Source organism: Suricata suricatta, chromosome 1 (assembly GCF_006229205.1).
Source record: "Suricata suricatta isolate VVHF042 chromosome 1, meerkat_22Aug2017_6uvM2_HiC, whole genome shotgun sequence".
NCBI lineage: Eukaryota > Metazoa > Chordata > Mammalia > Carnivora > Herpestidae > Suricata > Suricata suricatta.
In genome coordinates this window covers 113,872,782-113,895,171 of record NC_043700.1, presented here as the reverse complement: position 1 = coordinate 113,895,171, position 22,390 = coordinate 113,872,782, and the positions used below count along the sequence as shown (strand labels likewise).

Here is a 22,390-nt window from a genome sequence, read left to right as displayed (position 1 = left end):
GAGCCTGCTTTGAATTCTGTGTCTCCCTCTCCCTCTACCCGTCCCCAGCTTGTGCTCTCTCTCTCAGAAACGCATAAATATTTTTTAAAAAATTTTAAATAGCTGACACCAAGCAGGTCATATTTAAAGATAAATTTAATTTTAACCCAATGGGTAAATTTAAAGAGAAGCAAAAAGAATGGTAAAATGTTTCTAAAACAGAAACAGGTGGGTCTGTGAAGACTGAAGAGGGTTTTGCCATCACCCTGCCGCCCCAGTCCTTCCTATTACCTCTTTCTTACCATTATAGACCAGACTCCATTAGAAACAGCAACAAGTAGCATGAAATGAATTCTCCAGAATGCCATGCCCGGAGACAAATGCATAAGAAGGTTTCCTGCATTACAATACAAGTCAACTAAGGATGACCTACAGAGAGATACCACTTCTAACTGCTTCACTACTGCCCTGACTACATGTAACATGGCTTTTCCTCCATTCACTCCCTTCATGTAGGAAAATCCCTGAACAGTTGCTGGAGATAACAGTATGAGAGGAAAGTAATGTTTTGAATACATGCCAAATCAAAAGCAAAGTATCACTTTTGGTGCCATTGCTTCATAGGACAAAAAGTCAAATAAGAACAGACAGTACCTTTATTATCTGTGACATAATTACAATATGATTACATAATCATATCCATTATTGGAGACAATTCCATCATTACAGAAAGAAACCATTCACAAAACCTCATAAAGTTGCAAACTTTGCACAGAAGTGCACAATTTCATCATATATAGTTCAGCCTAAGAGTGAATGCAAAAAATTATTAAAAATAGTGTATACTGAAAACAACTTATGCAAATTTCCATTTTTTTAAGAATAAGTAGAAGCAAGGCCATATTGAGTCTCACTTGTATCCATTACAATTAAGTTGTAATCACATATTGTGACTCCAAAGGACATGCCTCTCCTTCATCAGAAAAATTTCTAAAATTTGGAATATACAAATATGTCCGTTTCCCTCATTGGTACAATAAAGGGCAAAATAGTGAAGTAAGTTCAGAAGTTATATTTATGCTATCAGGGAATTCTCAAAAAAGGCACTCCCTACTTCATAATCTTCTACTTCATAATTTCACTCTTGGGATACAAAGGCATATTTAAAAAAAACAACAACATATTTCCTACAGGTTTCTTACATATTGCTCACATTGTCAATATAAGGCACAAGTGGAATGCTTAGTCATTGGTTATTTAACTTAGATATTCCTTTTTAAAGGCAGACATACCTGATATTTTTCCCTTTAATAGTAACAGCCAAAATATCTATGTGTACCATAATTTACTAGGCATAATCATATCTCAGAGTCAATTTTCTTAAAAGGCAAAGCTTATTTCAGGCAAGTTATAAGCCAAGGATTAAGATAAACACATATAGCTGAAAAGTTGTAATGCATATTTTGTTTTTCCAGGCCGTGAAAAACCTTACATCTCAATATATCTAAATTAACAAAACAAGAACTGTCAATAAAACATCCTAGTTGTATTCCTCAAAGTTTTTCTTCTATGTGTTAACGCACACCTTTAAACAACCGACAAATAAAGGTCATATTTGAAGTCCAAGGTTCACAAAAATATCACAGGGGGATAAGAAAGAAAAGAAAATAGGAGCTGAAGCTGATTCCAGCAGGGAAGAAATTTCCCCACATATCGAAGTGTTAGTCATGAAGCAAGGGAAAGCCAGAGGCCTCAGGATGAAATTAAAGCTCCCTGAATGTACAGACTCAGGGAATTAAGGCAGGGTGCCGCATCTTCTGTTCCACCTGAGCCTGTGACCTGTAACTACTTCCACTGCAGGACTTCTCGAAATCAGCCAAACCAGGTTCTGCTGGATCAGAAATGTGCTTAGCAATCATGTGAACAAAGAAATAAATGTATATAATCACCTGCCTCAGAGAAGCATCAATATTCAGAATCTGAATCATCACCCTTTCTTTTAAATAATTACAACATCAGTTCAAAAGTGTTAACTAGGCTACTCCCAACATTCGTCATAAGACAGTAGAGTTCTAAGTGGTAAATGAAAATTCTGATCTCAAAACAATTTGCATTTGCATCTAAAATGTCACAATGAAACCACATAACTCCCTCCTCAAAATGTTTCATGTGATGTCTCCTTGAAGTGGCTTTCACTTTAGCTATGTGTGGCTTCCTTTATTTGCTTTAGTGACAAAAATATGAAAATGAATATAAAGAAACAAAGTCTCTAAAACAAAGCCAAATAGAATATACAATAGTCAGCATTAGATTTTTTTTTTTTGCATAGATTTAACTTCAAGGAAAAACTCAAGGTCCAATAAAAATATCTTCTTCGTGTAACTTACATCATTTCCTTTTACATTTTAGTTTGTCCTGTAACACCATGATTAAGTCAGAAATGCCAAGTAAAGACTAGTTTACACTCTAGTCCCACTGTTTGTGAGTCCTGGCTACAAATTTCTAAAAAGGAAACAGAAATACTTGCCCCACAGAAGTGATAAACTTTTCTCCAGCACTTCTGTGCTACACAAAATCCAATGATAATCTACTAAAATGACTTCCAGGAGTAATACTATTTTATATAAAAACAAATCGCTATTTTCTATCAATTCATAGATGCTATCTAATGAATTTGGCCTAATGTGTCTTTCAACTTAGTGTTATGGAAAAGCCCAGGATCTCCAGTCAAGACTGTTGGAATCTAAATACAGTAAGCCCTGGACTGCGAGTAACACGTTCTGCGAATGTTCCACAAGACATTTCTAATAAATTTTAACTTGATAAATGAGCAATGTCTTGCAATACAAGTTGTATGTGACGCCGACTGTCTCATGATCACAACTGAGCCAACAGTTCTTCTCTTTCCCCACCTCAATGTGGGACTGTGGATGATGGTCTCCCTTGCTCAGATGCACGGTCTCAAACCATGATGTTTGGCAGAAATCAGTGCTTTTTCAGAATGTTGGAAGGTGCCCACAACTGGCACTAGTGTATTTTTCAAAGCACCTATGGAGAGCCCTTTGCTTTTCCATACAAGAGTAAGCTTAGGAATGCTCTGCTTCACTCTAGGTCAGGCTGCCTGCAGATATAGACCCTTTCCTCTGCTATCTTCTTGTCAGTTACATTAAATACACTATATGACAAGAGTGTATTAACATTGTACTGTAGTCAATACCAATGAGAGTGTATACAGTGGCCCCCATGCAGAAAAAAATTCCATTGAGCTAACAGATGGCAGTGATTCTGTGGGTGACAGTGAAAGTTGTCCCGCACAGTAACCCTCCTCTCTGGTCTTCCTCACACTAGCCAGGAAGGTTTTCAAAGGTAAGTGCAAGTAAATTTGTTTATTTTTCTTTATATTTTGTATTTTCTTTATTATTTTATATTATGTTAAAGTATTGTAATCATCTTTATATGAATATTTGGCAATTATGGAACAAATGATCTGAGTTTCCATTCTTTCTTACAGGGAAATTCACCTTGATATATAAGTGCTTTGGATAACAAGCATGTTTCCAGAGCGAATTATGCTTGCAAACCAAGGTTTTACTGTACCTGCTCCAATACTTACTGTGTGAACTTCAAAAGGTTCTGCAGCTCCCCAAGCCTCAAAGTTATTGGAAGGATAAAATTATGTAATGCATATGCAAGTCATATGCACTGATATGATTAACATTTTTAGAACAGAAATCTCAAAAATACGTAAAGACACCTTATTATTTATTTATGTTAAGTAAGACCCTATGAAGAAGCAGCAAAGTAGCTGACAAGTTGAAGTATTCCCTTCAAATATAATTTTGTGAAATACGTTAACATACACTAGCAAAAACTACACCAACTCTTTAATCATTATCCCACGAAAATTCATTCTTCTACTGCCTAAAATGACAAAAGACTAAAATAAATCTTAGGGAAGGCAGAAGCATTGGGCATTTAAAAAAAAAATCATCATTCCAAAGTACAGTCATAGAAAAATACACTAATTAGGTAAGGAAAAGATCAAGGACAACCAACTATACAAGCACTTCCCTTTTTTTGTACAGAAGCCACAAGCTTCTTAACACAGGTGGGACTTTTTCCCATGTTACATATGCAGAACCTAAAATAAAGATTTGTGTACTTACTCAACTAAATTGACTGGCTCCAAAAATGTATTTGGTTGCCAATCTCAGGAACAAGGCCTAGGAAAATCTACTTAGGACATAAATTGGGGCAAATAACTAAAAAGAAATAAAAGAATCCAAGTGTTTAAGTAAAAGATCTAGAAAGGCTAGAATCAGAGGACAAGGTAAACAAGATCAAATCAAACTGAAGTATTCCGGGGTGCCTGGGTGGCTCAGTCGGTTAAGCCTCCGACTTCGGCTCAAGTCAGATCTCACGTTCGTGGGTTTGAGCCCCACGTCAGGCTCTGTGCTGACAGCTAGCTCAGAGCCTGGAGCCTGTTTCAGATTCTGTGTCTCTTGCCCTTGTCTCCTTCTCTCTCTGACCCTCCCCCTCTCATGCTCTGTCTCTTCTGTATCAAAAATAAATAAAACATTAAAAAAAATTTAAAAAAAAAACTGAAGTATTCCTATAAATGTAGTGCTTTGCTTTGTACAAAATAATTACCAAATCCAGAGTGAAGAGGACTTGGCTTAATAGATTTACATGAACATGCCTGGGGAGGAGGAGGAGGTGGTCAGGTGTTCCATAAAGAGTGCTAGGAAAAATAATCCAACTTGAGCTACATTAATTTTTTAAAAACTATGGTATTGGAAGAGGAAAAAAGCAAGTATTAATATCTTTATGCTTTTGTGATGAACAAGTATACCATTTCTAGTCAATTTGTTTGCTGGAGGGTTGGGGGATGGGAGAATATGATTAATTATATGCCAAGCATCATGCTAAACCTTGGGGAGATTAAGTGGACAAGACCTTGCCCTAGATAATGTCACAAAGAAAAAAGTTTGTTGCAAATGTCTATGACATATTGTGTGTTCAAAGTACAAAAAGTATCACAGGCAGCTATGCCTGAGAAAATCAGAGAAGTTTTACACAGAAGAGGGACATACAGTGAACAAGAATGTTCCATACAGAAGTAAAGCAAATACAAAGCTATGGAAAGTATCGTTAAGAGTTTTAAGTAGTTCAGTTTAGTTTAATCAACTTTATACAGACCAAACACAGACAAGCATTTAGAATACACTTATGAATAAAAAGATGTTCTCTTTTTTCAAGAACTTATACTGTAATAAACTTGAGAGACTTAAATTCAGTACAATGTGACACATGCTAAAGTATTTTCAAAATTCATGCAGTAGGAGTCAAATTCTATAATATGTAAAGAGTTCCTACAAATCAGTAAGAAAAAGATCAACAACCACATAAGATATTAGCAAAATCAGATATTCATTTTTAAATGATCCTTCTATTGGGAACATTGAATCATGAGAAAGGACAAGTTGTAAAGCAAAAAAACTAATATTGGGAGGCTATTGTAGCACTAAATGAAATATTTAGAAGACGAACTGAATGACAGGTTTGTTTGGCTGGATGGTGGTAACGTTAGCCAGGCTAAGAAACACAGAAGAAATGCCCCACTGGATTGTCACCATACCCACCTACAGCAACTGTTCTGTATAGGGTTTGAGAGAAAGCTCCAGAGAAAAGATTAGGTTTCAAATACAGATGTGTTACTCATCAGCTGACAAGCAGTACACACTTAGAGTCAATCCTATGTGTGCACGTCTATGGAATTGCCTGGAAGAAGCTGTAAAAAGAAAAGGAATATCAACATTTAGGATTCAGTCCAGAGGAGCTGGCAAACAGATCAAAGAGGAAATCCATAAAAGCCAATGAAGACAATGTTTCAAGAAGAAAGACATGGCCCACTGTGTCAAATATGAGAGAAGCCAGCAACCAGACAGTCACTGGTGACCTCTGCCAGTGTCGGAGAAATGGCAGAGGCCCTCACACTACAGTGGATTTGATGGGTTACTTCCCAAAGCAAAAACCTTTGCTTTCAAAGGAGCTGTCCAACAATTAAAAAAAAACAAAACAAAACACCACCCCCACAATGCTTAACATGTATTGAGGGCTTTTTTTTTTTGAGCAGGCAGCAAGCTAGGCATTTCACATAGTTACAACAGTCTTACAGAGTTGCAAAATTACTACTATCCGTTCCATTTTTCAGCAAGAAAAATGGGTTCAGGGTTGTGACATTACTTCCCACAGACAGAGCTGGTATATAGAGAAAACAAGATTTAAATGCAGATTTTATCTAAATGTAAACCGATGTTATTTCCACACTCTGATGCTGCTTCCTCATCACTGTAAATATTTCGCAGGAGTGTGGGGGAAGGGAAAGCTAAGTAATCATTTAATAGGAAGGTGGCTTTTCTTTTTGGAAGATAGTTGGACTACTTGACTCTGACTTTTAAAACCTCTTCCACCGTCCACCACCCATGATTCTTTCTCATACATCTTGCCTGCAGGTGAAATATAACAGCTACAGAATTCCACATATAAAGACTCATCCTTGCTTTTGTAGCTCCTTCTATTCCATCTTCATTTATAAATAAGCTCGTGCCCTAACATTGTGCTCATATAGAACACACAAAAAATATTGCTTCCCTTTATTTTTGCCAAAGAATAACAGTACAATCTATGAAAACAGTTAATCACCCCTTTCCTGCACCCCACAGCGTCTTGCATCTTCTATTAACTACCAGTTATATTGTGATTTGCTTCTTTATGCCCCCCCCCACCCCCTGCCAGATAATAAGCTTCAGAGATTTTCTACTTTAAGCCCAGAGAACCCAGCGCAAAGCCAGGCAAGCAGTGATGCATGCAGACAGGATGGAAGGATGGATGGATAGAAAAATGGCCTGATAAGGGAAGGAAATAATACATTTTCAACAGCCACTTTATAATCAACAATGGGTTAATCTATTTACCAACTAGGATATTACAATTATATCACACTTGAAGGGAGCAGATAGAAAACTGAGTGATACAGAGGACTGGGATTCAAAAGGGCACATGAAAGTCTACTCTCAAAAAGTCTCCTGAAGCACACACAGGATTTTTCTTGAATTCAATACAACCCAAAGGCCAAGAAAAATGTAGTCAATTCACCAAATTATTTCTTAAAGATCAGTTGCTTTTGAAACGTCTTTCAAAGAAGACCAAGGCTTTTTTATCCTAAATAACAATTCATAGAATTTTGGCGATGGACCATGGGAGATGTTTGAGACGAGCAGGCTGCATAAAGTGCTTTGAAATCACCCCAGGGTGACTCAAGATCTATCCAATCTACAGCTCTGGCTAATGAAGAAACGCTCTGCAGAAGTCAGCCTTTCTATCAAGACGCACAGGACATGACAGTCACTTGCACAAAACACTAGCATGCATGTATCCAGACGGAAATAAACCGTCTTCAAAAACGTTCACTGGAATAGAGCAAACGCTGCCATAAAACTGGACAGTTTCCATTGTGATTAAATGGTATGTCAGAAGATCAGGAAGACTGTACATTATGCAAGATGCCCACCATGATAGCTACAGCCCTGTCCCTTCTTCTCCTGCATGCAGAAAAACATCAGAACACAAGTGAAAGTAGTATTTTAGGGTTGAACATGAATCCACCCTGGTTTATATATAGATACTTTAAAATAAGTCATTTGCAAACTTCTGTACGTTGTTGTCAGTAGCTGTTAATACCTCACAGCTGAGTGTAACACAGAAATGTGTTGTGACACCATAGTTGGAAGGCACTGGCCTCTTCTAGGCCTCTGTGAAACTTAAACTAGTTATCAAATTACAATCGAACTCACTAGGTTAGCCAAACTCAATGGCCTTAGGAGCTGTTTATCAACAGCCTTCAAAGACTAGGTGCCAGAAGAGTGAGCAGGCAGAGAAGGCAGCTTTGGCTCTGGGTAAGTAGGGTGCTGAGCTGCCTTCGTGGTATGATTTGAAACGTAAACAAGGGATTTGGCCTGTCCTCAATTACCGCACTAATATCACCATGGTATCATGCTATCATGCTGTCTTTGTTACTGGTCTGTATTACAAATAAAAGTAAAAAGAAAGTAACACCTCCAGAAAGTCACTGCTAAAATGCATCTGCTATTCAGATTTTCTGGAAAGCTCTGCATTTAGAGCAGGTTAGGTATTTGACACCTTCAAGTTGCAGGACTGGGAGATGACACAGTAGAAGGGAATTTCAATAGGAAGGCATGAGAAGAAAGAGCATCATGGCAGTGGTAGTCCCCACCCAGCGGAGGGACATTGAGGGATGGATACAAGACTGGGTCAGTGAAGGACCTGAGTTCCAAAAAGTTTAAGGGTCAGCATGAGAACACAGAAGCGAAAAGGAGGAGTACTTAGGCAACCAAGATTAAGGTGCTGGAACTTCAATGGAAGGAGGTAAGCCAACATGTACCTTTACTCACTTCTCCATTTTCCAAAGAACTTGGCAACCAATATGGTTTTAAAGGAAGGCTACTGGGCTGGAGAAGAACCCAGAAACAGTGTCACGTGGGGAATAGCTAGAAGACTTAACAACATGAAAGTTGCTTTTAATGTCAAGTAAGTTCTCTTGTGAAAGACAGATAAGGCTCATCTTATACAACCCTATAAGGCAATGCTAAAAACAATGGTTGGGTACTCCAGAGCATTAACTGATGTCAAACCTAAGGAAACACTCTGGCAAGCAGATATGGCCAGGTGAGAACAGATCTCAGTCAGCAGGGAGCTCCTTCATGCTTTCATGAAACAGTGGGATTAGCATCCATCATGAAGGCTAGACATAACATTCCACATTGGGGATGGCCTGAGCTAGATCACTGGCTCCTTCCAATTCTAAGAGTTTGATTTGTTTGTTTTGCTTTGGCTCAGACATATGCAAGTGTAAGAGGTAAAAGGTTTCCCACTCACCTCTTAGGCCTTCTCACCAGTATAGAATCAGAGGACTGGCTCCAGGCCAGATGAGGAACTTAGATTTCTACGATTTCTTCCAGCTTCAAAATTTCATAATTCTATATTTAGATCACATTTACAACCCAAATAAATGAGAATCATTTATTCTCTCCATTCAGAAGATCACCCATAATCCATGCCAGTGTTAAATGTCCATGACTAGTTAAAAAAAAGTCACCTAACTTCCTGATGCTTCCAAATACTTTTCCCTTATTCAATTGATAGTGGCAACAGATAACATGTAAGTGTGATCCACTGTGGAAAGAGACTTATTAAATCTATAGTTAAATTACCACTCAACTTTTTCTTATTCGAACCCAATAATCTTAGTTCCTGTCTCAACTTTAAGTTCTTTAACCATTTGGGGGAGGGGGAGGAACCTCTTTTTTTAAGAACCTCCAAATTTTCTGCATGCGTTTCTGGAAGTGCATGTGGAAATGAGACAGAGTATTCAAGGAGAATTCTGACCAGACATGAAAGCAACAGAGTCCTCCTGACTGCTGACTGCAAATTGGCAGAAGTTGACAATGATGTGATTTTAGGTGGAAAATCATAGTTTCCCTGGTCTTCAAGTCCTTGAAGGAAAAGTATTTTTGCACTAGGGAGACAGAGTACATCCTAGCCCATAAATGGGGGCCTGGAAAGCCTACTTCAGTGGGAAGCCACCTGACCAAGTGTGGACTAGATCAGGTCAGTAGTGCTTCCTAAGGACTGGGGAGGAGAGCAGGTGCCTCACAGCATACCCTCTCCCAGCTGATGTGGATCCCAGGGCTGAGCTTTTAGAGAAACAATCACCATGTAGACGTGCCAGCAGCAGAGCTGACTCACAGTAGCCTGTACTCGTGTAACGGGCCTGAAGATTTTTCATTAGGATTACAGAGACATGTCTTATCTGGGCCTGCAGTATGTTTTACATCTCTGTTCTGATTCCTAAACGTATTAACTTTTATTCATTTTCATGTGCGTATTTTTCTCAGGAAGCAATGTAATTGTGAAGTCTAATCTGGGCCACCCAGAGGCTGGTCAGAGTGGCTCTCTCTCAACTTGGTATCATCACCAGTCTTCCTGGAGGAAGAAGACATCATCCACCTTTCAGAAAACCGACCAATATGCCCTCTGACTGACAAGGACCCACTGATAACCAAGCACTCCTGCCAGCTATGCTTCTGTCGTCTCTCTACTGAGCAAAAAACACAGAATCTTAATTAACGAAAGAGAGCATTTCAAAAACACATGTGAAAAAACCCTTCTAGAGGACTGGCACTTAAAAATCAAGAAACTCACCAGATGTTTGTGAGCTGTCCATGATTTAAGATCCACAAAATTTCAAAGTAGAAACGAACTCTCTAACTTGGAAATTTATATCCCTGTTACCCTTTATCTGTTACCTGGTTCATTTACCAACCAACATACCAAGGGTATATTCTAAAGTAGGCATTGTGCTGGGGCTAAATATACCAAGATAAATGGAGCCAGGCCCCTCTCTCCTGGGGAGGAGGTAGACAGTAAATAAATCTTCACAGAGCATGCTCTAGTCAAAGTGTCCTCCGTGAAAATGAAGAGGCTGAGTCCTCTTACTCCAGCTGAAGGTTTCAGGAGATGCGGGTCCCAGAGGAGGTGTCCTTTGAATCAAAGCTCAAAGGATGAGGAGTCAAAGAGGAAAACTGTTACCATGGCAATAATCAAACCCACACACAGAAGGTATGCATGTACTTTATTAGCATTAAGTATGCACAGCAGACCAACAATGCCAGGTTTAATTAAAAAATTTAATGCCTTTGTAAAAAGTAAAATAATAATAATAACAACACACACTTGGAAGTCCTGACTCAGGTTCTGTCACTGTAAGAGAATATATCATGCTTTTAATTTAATTTGATAAAACGGCAGAGCTTACAGGATGTTTAAAAACAAATGTCAGCGGATGGCTTGAAGCCCACTGAGAAGAATATAAGGAGTCAGCAGAGTTGGTGCCACATTTTTTTAACTTCTCATAGCCCATATATCTTCCCACTGGATAGAATCCAATGACATTTGGGGGCCAGCGGAGGGCAGGAGGAGGGCAGGAGGTTACACTGAAGAAGGCTGCATTTCTGAATTACAAAAGCATTACAGAAAATGATAAATTGAGATGTAAACAAAGGAAGAGGGATTTTTCTGGTCTCGGTTTGTTTTGTTGTTGTTTTTTTTTTTCATGGAATTTGCCAGATCATTTTCTCGTCAAGTCCAAATCTAAACAATAATTAAAAAATATAAATCACCCAACATGTCAAACACTGAGTGATTAACATATCTTTTCTCACCTTTCAAAAACTGATCAGTCTAAGGGGAAATACAACAAAACCTGAAAAAAGCTTTCAAGTTCAAGCTAATATGCTAAGTTGAAAAGGATTTAGCCTTTTAAACTCAGCTGGCATGAAGCCAGTCCAAATGACTAAACAACAAAACTGCCCTGAATCTAATTATATCACCTTTTTAATGCCTCCCTCTCATACTCTATTGTCTGATGTGGCTGGAGAGGAAGTATTCCAAAACCATACAGTTATCATATAGAAAGATTTATAAAAAGTCAGACCTTAATACAATGTACTCAAAATAAATACATAATTTGTCTCCATTCATTGCTTCAGGAGGCCCAGTGAGAATCGTGCAATATCCAAAGTCATTGGACAAGAACTGATTCAGGGCATAAGAAGCAAGGCATTGAGCTAGGCACCACTGATTCCATGACCATAGTTTTCAAACTAAAACTCTGAATATACATAGTAACCAAAAAAAAATTGTATACCTTCCAAGAAAATGCAGCAACCTGGAGACTGACCTACTAGAATCTCCAAAACATTCTACTACTACATAGAGACAACTGAACATTTTAAATCACAAGTAGTAGCTCTTTCTCCCAAAAAATAAAAAAATAAAGCGGGTCCCTACAGTGACTGTAAGAGAAGACTACATCTTAGAACCGTAGAGCTAGTGGAATCTTCTAAAATTTAGCTCCATATGAATAAAACTCTCTTTCTGAACATCAACCATCCTTCTTCCAGCTTCCTAACTGTAGAAAGTACCCGACACTGACAAACACTGGTAGGTGGCATGTCATCATCTGCAGGTAGCTGGGAACATAAATCTCTGGCCTCTACTTGTGTGACTTGCTTTCTGCAGATATTTGCAGAATTTCCAGTTGCAAGAGAGAGAAGTTCATAGAAAGTCAAATAGACCATCCTTTTTAAAGAAAGTAGGAATATATTTTGGTTTGAGGGAAATGCATGGATTAAGGAAAATCACAACATTCTATGTCTATGATGGTCTCACAAAGAATGGCTCTAATTCCAAAAATGCAATATTTTAATAATTCATTACTGCTTTCTCAGGGTTTACTTTTGTTTTTAATATCAGGGTTTCAACTGCTGCATGTACATTTGTGAAATGGATTTGGAATCCCAGCCATAGATCTAGGTCCTCAGGTTGACAGTCCATCTGATTTAAGCCATTATTCAGAACACCTAACCGAAGGGGAATATGAAGTGTTTTATTTGACTTCTTATCTAAAATATAATTGATGGCTTATCAATGATACAGCCTATATAATGCAAAAGATGAAAATATGGTAAAATGAGTTAGCCATGCTGAAAATGTCAAGATTACTAAAGACTTAGTTTACAAACTGAAATCGTGTGTCAGTGCCTACATTCCCACCTGATGACTATTTTTTTAAATGGAGTGAAATACCTACGAAGCACTGGTTGTTATTTTTGCCTGTGCTTTCTCTAGAAATTAGTAAATTCCTCAAACCAGACCACCTGTATCGGCCATTATCTGTAGTTCAAAGAGGCTTGTGATAACAACCTTCAAAATAAAAGTCAATAAAACTTTTTGGCAGAAGAATAGGCTATTTCTATTTCTGTGTATATATTTATCTGAATAGAAAATAATGTTTAACAATTCTCCTTTAGTACACCTAATGCCGACATCAAACCAAATTATAACATCTATCATCAGAACGTCTATTTCTGCTATAAATCCAGATACATGAAAGCTCCTTCTCCTATTAAGACTATTTTATATGGCTAGTAATTCAGTAAAACAAAGCTTGAAATAAAATGTGATATCTTAAGTATACCACCAAACCGTGTCAAACAGATTTTCAAGAGAAAAGAGTATCTTTGCAGAAGGAAAGAATTTGCTTACACTTACCTGCATTCTAGTCCCACCTGTGACCGACCATTCTATCTATTCTGTCTCCATTTCTTCAACTATAAAATAAATGCCACCATAAGCTACTGTGGTAGACCCAATATGTTCACAGATTTCAATATGAATTGTTCTGACTATTCTTGAGTGACCCTGAAAATAGTACATTAACGCATTGTCATTTGTAATTCTGTGTCAGCAGTGACTGAACTGCCATTCCCAGGCAAGTGGACCCAGTGTGACCTCAAATTACACTTGAGGCTCCTCTGATTCCCAACAGTGAGGGGGGAGTACAATTTTACAAATGAAGAAAAAACCTGTGACTTATATTACAGTGGAATTGTAGAAAGTTGGAATGCAAAATCTCACTGTATCTCTCTTGAATATCAAGAGAATGCTATACCACAAAGTTACTGAAAAAAATGACAAAGTGATTTTTTTAGTAATTACCAAAGTTCCAGATCGTGAATCATCATCATTCCCTGTAGTTCGGGAGTGTCCAATATTTTTACAAAACTTTCAAATCAGTAAATTAACTGGATTTACTAAAAGGAGGGTATGTCTAGAAAAATGCTGTTTTCCAATGAGGTCACTCTAAATGGATTCTTTATTTGGTTTCATAATTAGTTCCAACTTAACACATGGCTGACACAGAAATGATAAGGAAAAGCATGAGAGGCCAATTATAAAAGTTATAAACATGCATTATATCAAAGTCATATTTCATATTTCTAAAATTACCAATAAAACAGGTCATACTTATGGAGATGAACAGATTTTAAAAATGAAATAGACATAAAAAGGCATGTTTTTAAACTAACATAAACAACTGTTAGAGTAAAACTGTAACTAGATTCTCAGGTGTTACTTTTTTCACATTTTAACTGGATATCTTAAAATAGATTGCTCATTTAATGTAGAGGTTCTTTCCCCCAGTTTCCCAAAAAATATTATTTCTTAAACGTTAATTTCCTATTTGATGGCATTTTAAAATCACTGGAATTTCCCCAAAGCGTAGTCTCAATTGTTGCCTAAGGCTTTTGTAAGCCTTAGTTTATAAAATGTTTTGAAAATAATGCATTTTTGTTACATTTACTTTATAGTAGAAATCCTGAAAGAAAATACTAATGAATGGATCAATCTAATTTGTAAATAAGAGCATCAATTTACATGCTACTCACTATGTCCCGAAAAGACTCTGTTCTGTTAGGTACGTTAACCATGCCCAAATCGTGTTGTTTATATTATTAATTAGATTAGCAGACCCCTTTCTTCCCATCCATTGCTGATGGAGACTTCAGCCACCAAACACTAATGCTTAATCATAGTTTCAGTTAATGACACTGAATTAATGAGGTTTTACTGCACTCAAATGGAAAACCGGATACACAGAATATACTTGTACATTTAATAACTGAAGTGATGGTAGCCAATCTAAGGAAAATAAATTCACAGTGAGCTCTCCTTGACACACCACAAAGAAACAGCATTATTTAATATTTTGCTTCAAAATCCAAACATGATAATTATTACTGATATAGCATATTTTTATTTTCTTTTTAAGCAGTATTACCACCTCATTCAGCTAGAAACAGTGGTGGCTTGAATCTTTGTTTACTTAATATTTTGCTTAGCTACCAGCTTCTTGCTTATATGATCCTAGATACCCTTTCAGTATTTCCCTATGCGTATTTTGCCTTCACAAATGGTAAAGAAGCTGACAATACAAAGAAAAACAGCCTTTTTTTTCTTTGCATTCCCCACAGCCAAAAGCAACCTGACAGACACAAAGCACAAATTCCCTACCTACAGTTTTTGAGAAATTCCCCAAAACTCTTCCCTGGTGTTTACTCCCCATCAACCTGCCATGGTATCTGGAATTTCTACTATTAAAATCAGTTTGGGTTAAGGTAAGAAATACTTCATTAGAAAATACTTGGAGATGGGAACAAAGGGAAGGGAAAAAGAAGTAACAAAGCAAGGCATTCATTACATACGATTCAATTCCTCCAAGTGTATGACTTTCATATAGCTAAGTTCCAAAGCCAGGAGGGAATGTTAGGGCTAGACAGGGAGTTAAAGGCAGGGACAGGCAAGGAGAAATAAAAAGAAGCCAGAGCCTAGAACCAGGCCTGTGGAGCACCAATGCAGAGAAAAACCAGACTATGTGGTGTGTTGGAGGAAGGAGGGAAGTAGTTATTCTTTTATTTACCACCCTCCATCTTTTGCTATACAGTTATGCATATATTTTGTTTTCTTAAAAAATGTAAAACAGTAAATGGGTCAAATTATTCCGATTTCCAACAAATGGCATTCCCAAGATCTTTTCTATTAGTTTTTTTATTTTTTTAATGTTTTCTATTGTTTTTATCCAGCACCAGTCTTGCTAAACGAGGTAAATTTTTTTGAGGCTTTTCATCTCCAGTGCTGCCGTTCCCTTTCATTTTTAAGGTTTGGAAAACTGACCAGGGCTCTGAACACACTCTAGATTTTTCTACCAACCTGAAAAATCGCATAGTTACTTGAGACTTAAACTCAACCTACCTTTCTAAAGTTGCACTCTGGAAGTACAAATCAAGAAAGCCGTCACATCATGGTATTACTACAAACAAAACCACAAGCACAGCTTTATTTGTAAACAGCAGTTTGTTACACAACAAAAGCCAGATCACACTAATGCAGATAACTGTAAACAAACAGCATGGCCTGCCACCTTAAAGATGATCCAAATACTTCTTATTTCTTATGCAACCAAATTACTATCTGTATTGTACAAAGCGAGAAAGTTTGAGGAGCACAAAAATTTCCTCAAGGAATACCCCTTTCCTGCATTAAAGAGTCCATGTCAGACTACTGAGATGAAGTTCTAACAAAATTTAAAGTCATGGTTCTATAAACTATGTTGTATCTAATTTTGAAAACCTGAAAAATCATTTGGTCATCTGTTTTCCATTCATCATTCATGTACTGTCTACTCACTAAGCATGTGTATACACAAGGAAATGCTATCTCTTAGAGAACTGGTAATCAAAACAGATTACCATTTCAAAATAATCAGTTATAAAAATCATATATGTGACCAAATGTTGAATCCAATGTTCACTAATATCTTTTAAGCCAACAATAGGAAGTCTATAAGAAAGAATAAGAAAAATAACATGCCCACCTTAAAATCAGGATTCATCAATAAAAGTGTTTTCTATAAACAAAATTTCACATTTAAAATTTCACATCAAGATCCCTCTAAAAACAAATGCAAAATTACCTTTCTCTATTTTTGAAACTTTCCTATTTTCCTATATTAACCACATGTGCATTTTAGTTCCACAAAAATATGTAAACCATTTTTTTGGAATTATGTTGAATTTGTATATTTATAATGAAGAGCCATTTATAAAAATATTATAATACAGCATTGAAAAAAAGCAAGATAAAATAGGCATGGAATGGCTGAATGGGCTCTTTCACATTAATTGGTAAGGACAGCATGCCAAAATGTATGGACAATTACTTCTACATTCTTCCCTCGATAACAACTTTACATTTACACAGAGAATCCGCACTTTGTGATTTAAAACAGGGAACCGGAAGTTATGTATGCACCTATGAGTTTTAATAGCTGACACACTTAATGCTAGTATTTTTATCGTAAACTTTACACTGTTTTGAAAACGGGCAATCTTAACACGCATTGGAGTTATGCCTAAACATCACACATTAGGGAGATATTTGCTATTCTCCAGTACTTCAGCAAAAGGTCTTAATTTTTTAAAATGTCAACAACAACCCTTAATACAAAGCATAGTTCTTTGGAATCGATTTGAATTCACTGTTTACAGGAAGAGCCATGCCTGGAGAAAGAACAGTTGTTCATCTGCAGTCCTACTTCGAGTCATTTTTGCAAAGGTATTTCCTCCTTATTTTGATGGGTCTATGAATACTGCATTCAAGCAGGAATTAGTCTAATATAATCAAAACAAGATATTTAATTCTCTCTTTAAAAAAAAGAGAGAACACAATCCCCCCCAACCCCACGAACACACACACACTCGTGCACACACAACTTTAACAACTGAGCAAATCTGAGTGGAGCAATGAACAGCTCTGACGCCCCAAAAGGACTTCTGTATCGTGGTCTTATGGCTGCGGAGTTACTTCACCTAAGTGCTCAAGGGACCAATGACTTTATTGCCTTGCACTCAACTTGCATGGCCACATTAGATACTATCGCAGTTTTACACACAACACACACACACGCACACACACACACGCACACACGCACGCGCGCGGGCGCGCGTGCATACATGCACACACTCCACACCAGCCAGTGCAGTTTGCAATTTCTAAGGCCCGTTGGGTGCCTAGCCCATACCCCATCTCTGCTTTGCTCCGGGTCCTAATCCTAGGAATGAGGGTTACTACTTAATCCTGGTGGATCTGCTCTGTTATCTCATCCTTGCAGGATGTGCAGGATGGTTCCTCCCCCACTCGACCACGGAACACAACGAGGACGGCGGATTCTCCCGGACAAGAAAGACTACTGCCTGTCCCCTTCCTCACCCTACGCATCCCGACTTATCTTCGCCAGAAACCCCAGGGCCAGGAATATACGATTCCGGGGCAGGGGAAAAGAGGCAGTCACAGGAATCAAATGGCCCGTTAACACAGGGGTGCCGGGGCAAGGAGGAAGCGAGCGGGGTGAGGTTACCACTGGGGAGGTGTGCTCCAGCGGGAACCATTCAAGAGCACTGACAGGTCGGCGAGGAAAGGCTCGAGTGGCGAAGGAGGGTGGAGAACTGCTTTTCGTGTCGTTCTCAGGGCCTGCGGGGGAATCCCGGGGCGGCGCGGCGGGGCTCTCGGGTCGTTCCCCGCCTCCCGCGGCCCCCGCGCGTCCCCTCGGCCACCCCCTCCGCCTGCGGCAGCCCCCGCCCCGCGCGGAAGGAAGCGCCGGGCTCCCCCCACGCTCTCCGGCTCTCTCGCGAGTCCTGTGCAGGCCCTTTCAGGGGGAGGGGGAGGGGGCGCGGAGGGAATTGCTGCAATGGAGCGCCGAGAGAACCCTGCCCGAGCGAGGCAGTCGGTGGAAAGCCACGGCCACATAAAAATGCCATATTAATTTTTTAAAAGCCATAAATCACCCCTCCCTCTGCAAAAGAAAATCATAAACCCGATCCCATGCAAGCCTGCGAGCAGCCACCCACTTCCTATTTCTGTCACAGCAGCTACACCCTGGCAGCAACCACCCCCCGGGCGCCCCCTCCCGCCACCGCCACCCCCGCCGCCGCCTCCCAGCGGCTCAGCCATTTGCCAACTGACGCCCCCGTAAATAAAAATGCCCCAAGTGGGGCTGGGTGGGAGGCTTGGGGGAAGGGCGCGCAAAGGAGGGGGGTTCGAGGGTTGCACAATATCCTAGAAGGTCCGTGGCTGGAGCAAGGAGAGAACCGGGGGCGGGGGGAGGGGAGGCGAGCCGTGAGGGTTCCTGCGGCACACGGTGCACCCGGGCCACCGCGGCGCGGGGCTTACCTTTCACCACCCTGTCGGTCGTCGACAACTTGGGATCAATTGCCTTGGGCTCGGACATCTCCAGCCGCCGGGGGACAGCGACGCGCTGCTCGTCCGTCCTACTGCACACCCCGACCGGACCGGCGGGCCAGACACTGAACGCCGCCGCCGCCGCCGCGCTGCAAACCGCTCGGCTGGAGGTCTGGGCTTCTGAGCTGGCTTTAAAGTTACTGCCTTCTCGCGCGTCCCTCCTCCTCCTCCACCTCCTCCTCCGCCGCCGCCGCCGCCGCCGCCTTCACTCCTCCTCTGCCTCCGCCAGCCCCGCTGACTCCGCTCCGGGCTGCGTGTGTATGGTGGTTATTTATTTATTTTCTAAGCACGCCTCTTGGTTCTTCTTTTATTCTTGGGGGAAGGGGGATGGGGAGGAGAAGCGCACACAGGAGCACCCACCCTGGCAAGGAGACCGGGCACCGCGGAATGGAGCCCCACGCGCGCACTCTGCCGGGATTAAGACCGATCACATGGGGAGGGCCGGGGGCGAGAGAGAAGAGGCAGGGCCGCCGATGTCAGTGCCACCAGCCGTGCCTCGGCGTCTCTGGCGGCGGAGAGGCGGCCGCCGCTGCTGCTGCTGCTGCTGCCGCTGCCGCTGCCGCTGCTGCTGCTGCCGCCGCCGCCGCCGCTTCCCCACACCGAGTGCCGCCGCTGACCCGCGGCCGCCGGAGACGTCCCGCCGCTGCGCTCGTCCGCGCTCGCTCTCTGCCTCCCCGCGCCGCTCCTTCACTCACACAGGCACAGCCGCGGAGATCGGCAGACACAGTCCCGGGCGCAACCTACCCTCCTCCTCCGCCGCCGCCGCCGCCGCCGCAGCCGCCACCACCGCGCCCGCCTCCGCCTCCTCCCCTTCCTCCTCCCGGCCCCCGCCTCCAGCGCCCCGGCAGCCTCCACCTCCCAGCGGAGCCAGTCCTTCACTCCCCGCCCCGACGTCGAGGCTGCGAGCACCCATTGGCTGGTGCGCGCGTCAGTTTCCGCTTGGTCGCGCCCTCCGCGCTCGGCCCTCCTCCCGCTCCTCCTCGCCGTCCCCGCCCCCCTCTCTGTTTTCTCCCAGCTGCCAGTCCTGTGGGCCTGCCGGCTCCGCCGCCCAGTCACCGCTCAGGTGTCACTGCTGCTGGCAGGCCGAGACTAGGGAAGGAGAATGGGCGGGGGGTCGCGACTGGGAGAAGCGGGCCTCTACCCTGCCACCCTCAGCCCCAGTTGGCTTCTGTCCCTGGACCCCGCACACTCCCCCACGCCGCTTTGGCAACTGTGCCTAGTCGGCGGGATTAAGACACAGTGTGAGTAGCCAAGTGAGGAGGTTGTCTCCCGGTGTGTGCGTGGCCCGAGAGAGAGCAAGAAGAGGGGAGGCAGGGAGAGGTGAGAAGGAGGTGAGGGTGAGAAGCACCAAGAGGGCGGAGGAAGGAAGAGGTCGGGGAGCTCCGGGGCCCACGGCACAGCTGCTGTCGCCGTCGCTGCAGCAGCTGTCCAGGGAGAATCGCCAAAACGGCGACGAATAAACAACTTACCTTGGGTTGATGGGCTTCTCCTGTGATGGGTGTACGGTGGTTTTTGCTATTGGGGCTTTTTGGTGGGCGATGTGCTGGTTGTTAATGCCCCCCCCCCCCAAGCATCCCCACCTTCTGAGGAGGGGGCCGCTTCTGAGCGTCGCGGGCCGAGGAGATGGTGGAGTGTGCGGGGCGGGCTAGCCAAGGAGATTGGGGACGGGAGTCAAAGCCGACCCCGTGCAACTCTGAGTCAGCCGGGGCCGCTCTACCAATCTTTAGGGAGAAATGAGGGGCAGGAGACACCGGGGAGGGTCGCCTTTTCTCTGTTCACACAGCACGCAAACACTAGTCGGGACTGGTGGCACCACGTCTCTAATCATCCCACGTCCACTTGGTGCTCTAGGTGTGTGCAGGGCCCTGAAGCCCAAGGCGGATCCCCACTCTGGTCCCTTTGGTTGGAAGGAGAGTAAAGAAGGGAATGCTAGGTGCAGGAGGACAGAGAGTGACAATGGCCCGGCATTCCTTTCTGACCTGCCTGCCGCACCCCCCTGCCAGAAGGTCACCTCTGCTCACAACCCCTGTCTCTGACCAACTGGGCAAGACTGGAGCATACTTCTTTGAGAATAACGAAGAAAGCTGTATAAATTTCTCAACCTCCATTCTTCCTGTTTCATTTCTAAATTCCTTCAAGATCAGATTTCTTTTTCCTATTTCTTGGATTGGACCACAAACCCAGTAACAGGCCTAATAAAAGATTTAGGGAGCTAGGAGATGGAGCCAAAAGTGTTTAGGGAGCAGGAATTAGATTACCGTTCAAACCTGAAAGGAGGTTTGAGAACTTGACTGATGGGGCCAGAAGACGCCTTGAGCGTGTAGCCTGCAAGGAATAGGAACTCACCCTATAATAAGGCAGGGGAGCCTCCGTTGGAGGCCTTCTAGCAAAAAGAGACCAGGCAGGGTGTGTCCCACATACTCAGGGAGCCTGACACTAGCTCTAAGATTCTGCTGCCAATTCACAACCCCAGGATAGTGTGTGGTAATTAGGCAGACAGTACATTCAATAAATATGTATTATGCTCCTTTTATATGGCAGACACTGTGGTAGGCAATTCGTGTGTGGGGTGTGTGTGTATATGGGAGGGGGGAAGCAATTATTGGAAAATGGTCCTTGCCCTCATCATAAAAATGTGAGCTCTGAGAGGCCACTGTATCGCCTCAGGAAGTGGCTGCTGAAAACAGTCTTCTGAGCACTGGCAAAGCTAGTTGCTAAGGCAGATTTGGGAAGTTGGTCCCTGGCCAGATGGCACAGAGTGAGGCAGGGATGCCAAGACCTATGGGTGAAGAATAGGGCCTGCCTGAGGAAAGGCCAGGAAATCACGATCAAGGATGCTCACTTCCGAGGCTGCAATGTTTTTCCCCACATGTTGCAAATAGACATGCATTCCCACTGCTCTTTGGACACGCATTGCAGGTTTAAGAAAAGAAACCTTTGAACCAAGATCAGAAGGTTTAAAATGTCAGCATCAAGAGAAAAGGTTTATGATACAGACAGGAAATAAAGGCACACCTTTGAGGCACACCCTTCAGTCCGCTACAAGTTCGGGACACCTCCTAGCTGAGGTATGTGTGGGAAAAAAAAGTTATGAATCATAATCACTTTACAACACATCTTACTATCACCAGACACCTTTAATGCATGTGTATGGTCCCATACTGCTGCAACACAAACACATCTTCTTAGACACATTTGGACCCTATTTGAAGGAAAACTAGACACCAGAAATTAGGGACTAGTTGTGTCTGCAAATCTGGCATACTGGTATAACCAAAACATCTTTTTTTAATGTTTATTTATTTATTTGGTAGGAGTGAGGGGAAAAGAGAGAGAGTCCTAAGAAGACTCCACACTGTCAGCACAGAGCCTGATGCTGGGCTCAGTCACAAGAACCCGTGAGAACATGACTTGAGCCTAAATCAAAAGGGGGACCCTTAACTGACTGAGCCACCCAGGAGCCCTGCCAAAATCATCCTTTGTATTCAGATATTTTTCAGATGTCCTACAATCTGCTGCCACATTTTTCTTATTAGACTCTTCAAGTAGTCCTTGATTATGTTACCACTTCCATAAAATTACCTTACACTTGGAATTTACATTTTCAAGAAGTTACCGAATTCTTTTTCCT

The 22,390-nt window shown here is 41.9% G+C and overlaps 1 protein-coding gene and 1 long non-coding RNA gene across 3 annotated transcripts in view; both read right to left on the bottom strand.

The window, feature by feature from the left end:
• PPP3CA (protein phosphatase 3 catalytic subunit alpha) overlaps positions 1-19,534 on the bottom strand; it is a 319,865-nt gene extending 300,331 nt beyond the window's left edge. For both annotated transcript variants that reach the window (XM_029942672.1, XM_029942676.1), the window contains exon 1: positions 18,691-19,534. In XM_029942672.1, the coding sequence (XP_029798532.1) occupies positions 18,691-18,748 (58 nt within the window). In that variant the 5' untranslated portion in view covers positions 18,749-19,534. The remainder of the gene's footprint in view (positions 1-18,690) is intronic.
• LOC115294723 lies at positions 11,128-18,063 on the bottom strand. Its single transcript, XR_003910088.1, has 4 exons — positions 17,879-18,063; positions 15,715-15,772; positions 13,174-13,232; positions 11,128-11,211 (listed from the first exon to the last, which is right to left on the bottom strand). It is a non-coding gene; the product is annotated as an uncharacterized LOC115294723 (long non-coding RNA).
• Positions 19,535-22,390: the final 2,856 nt, after the last annotated feature.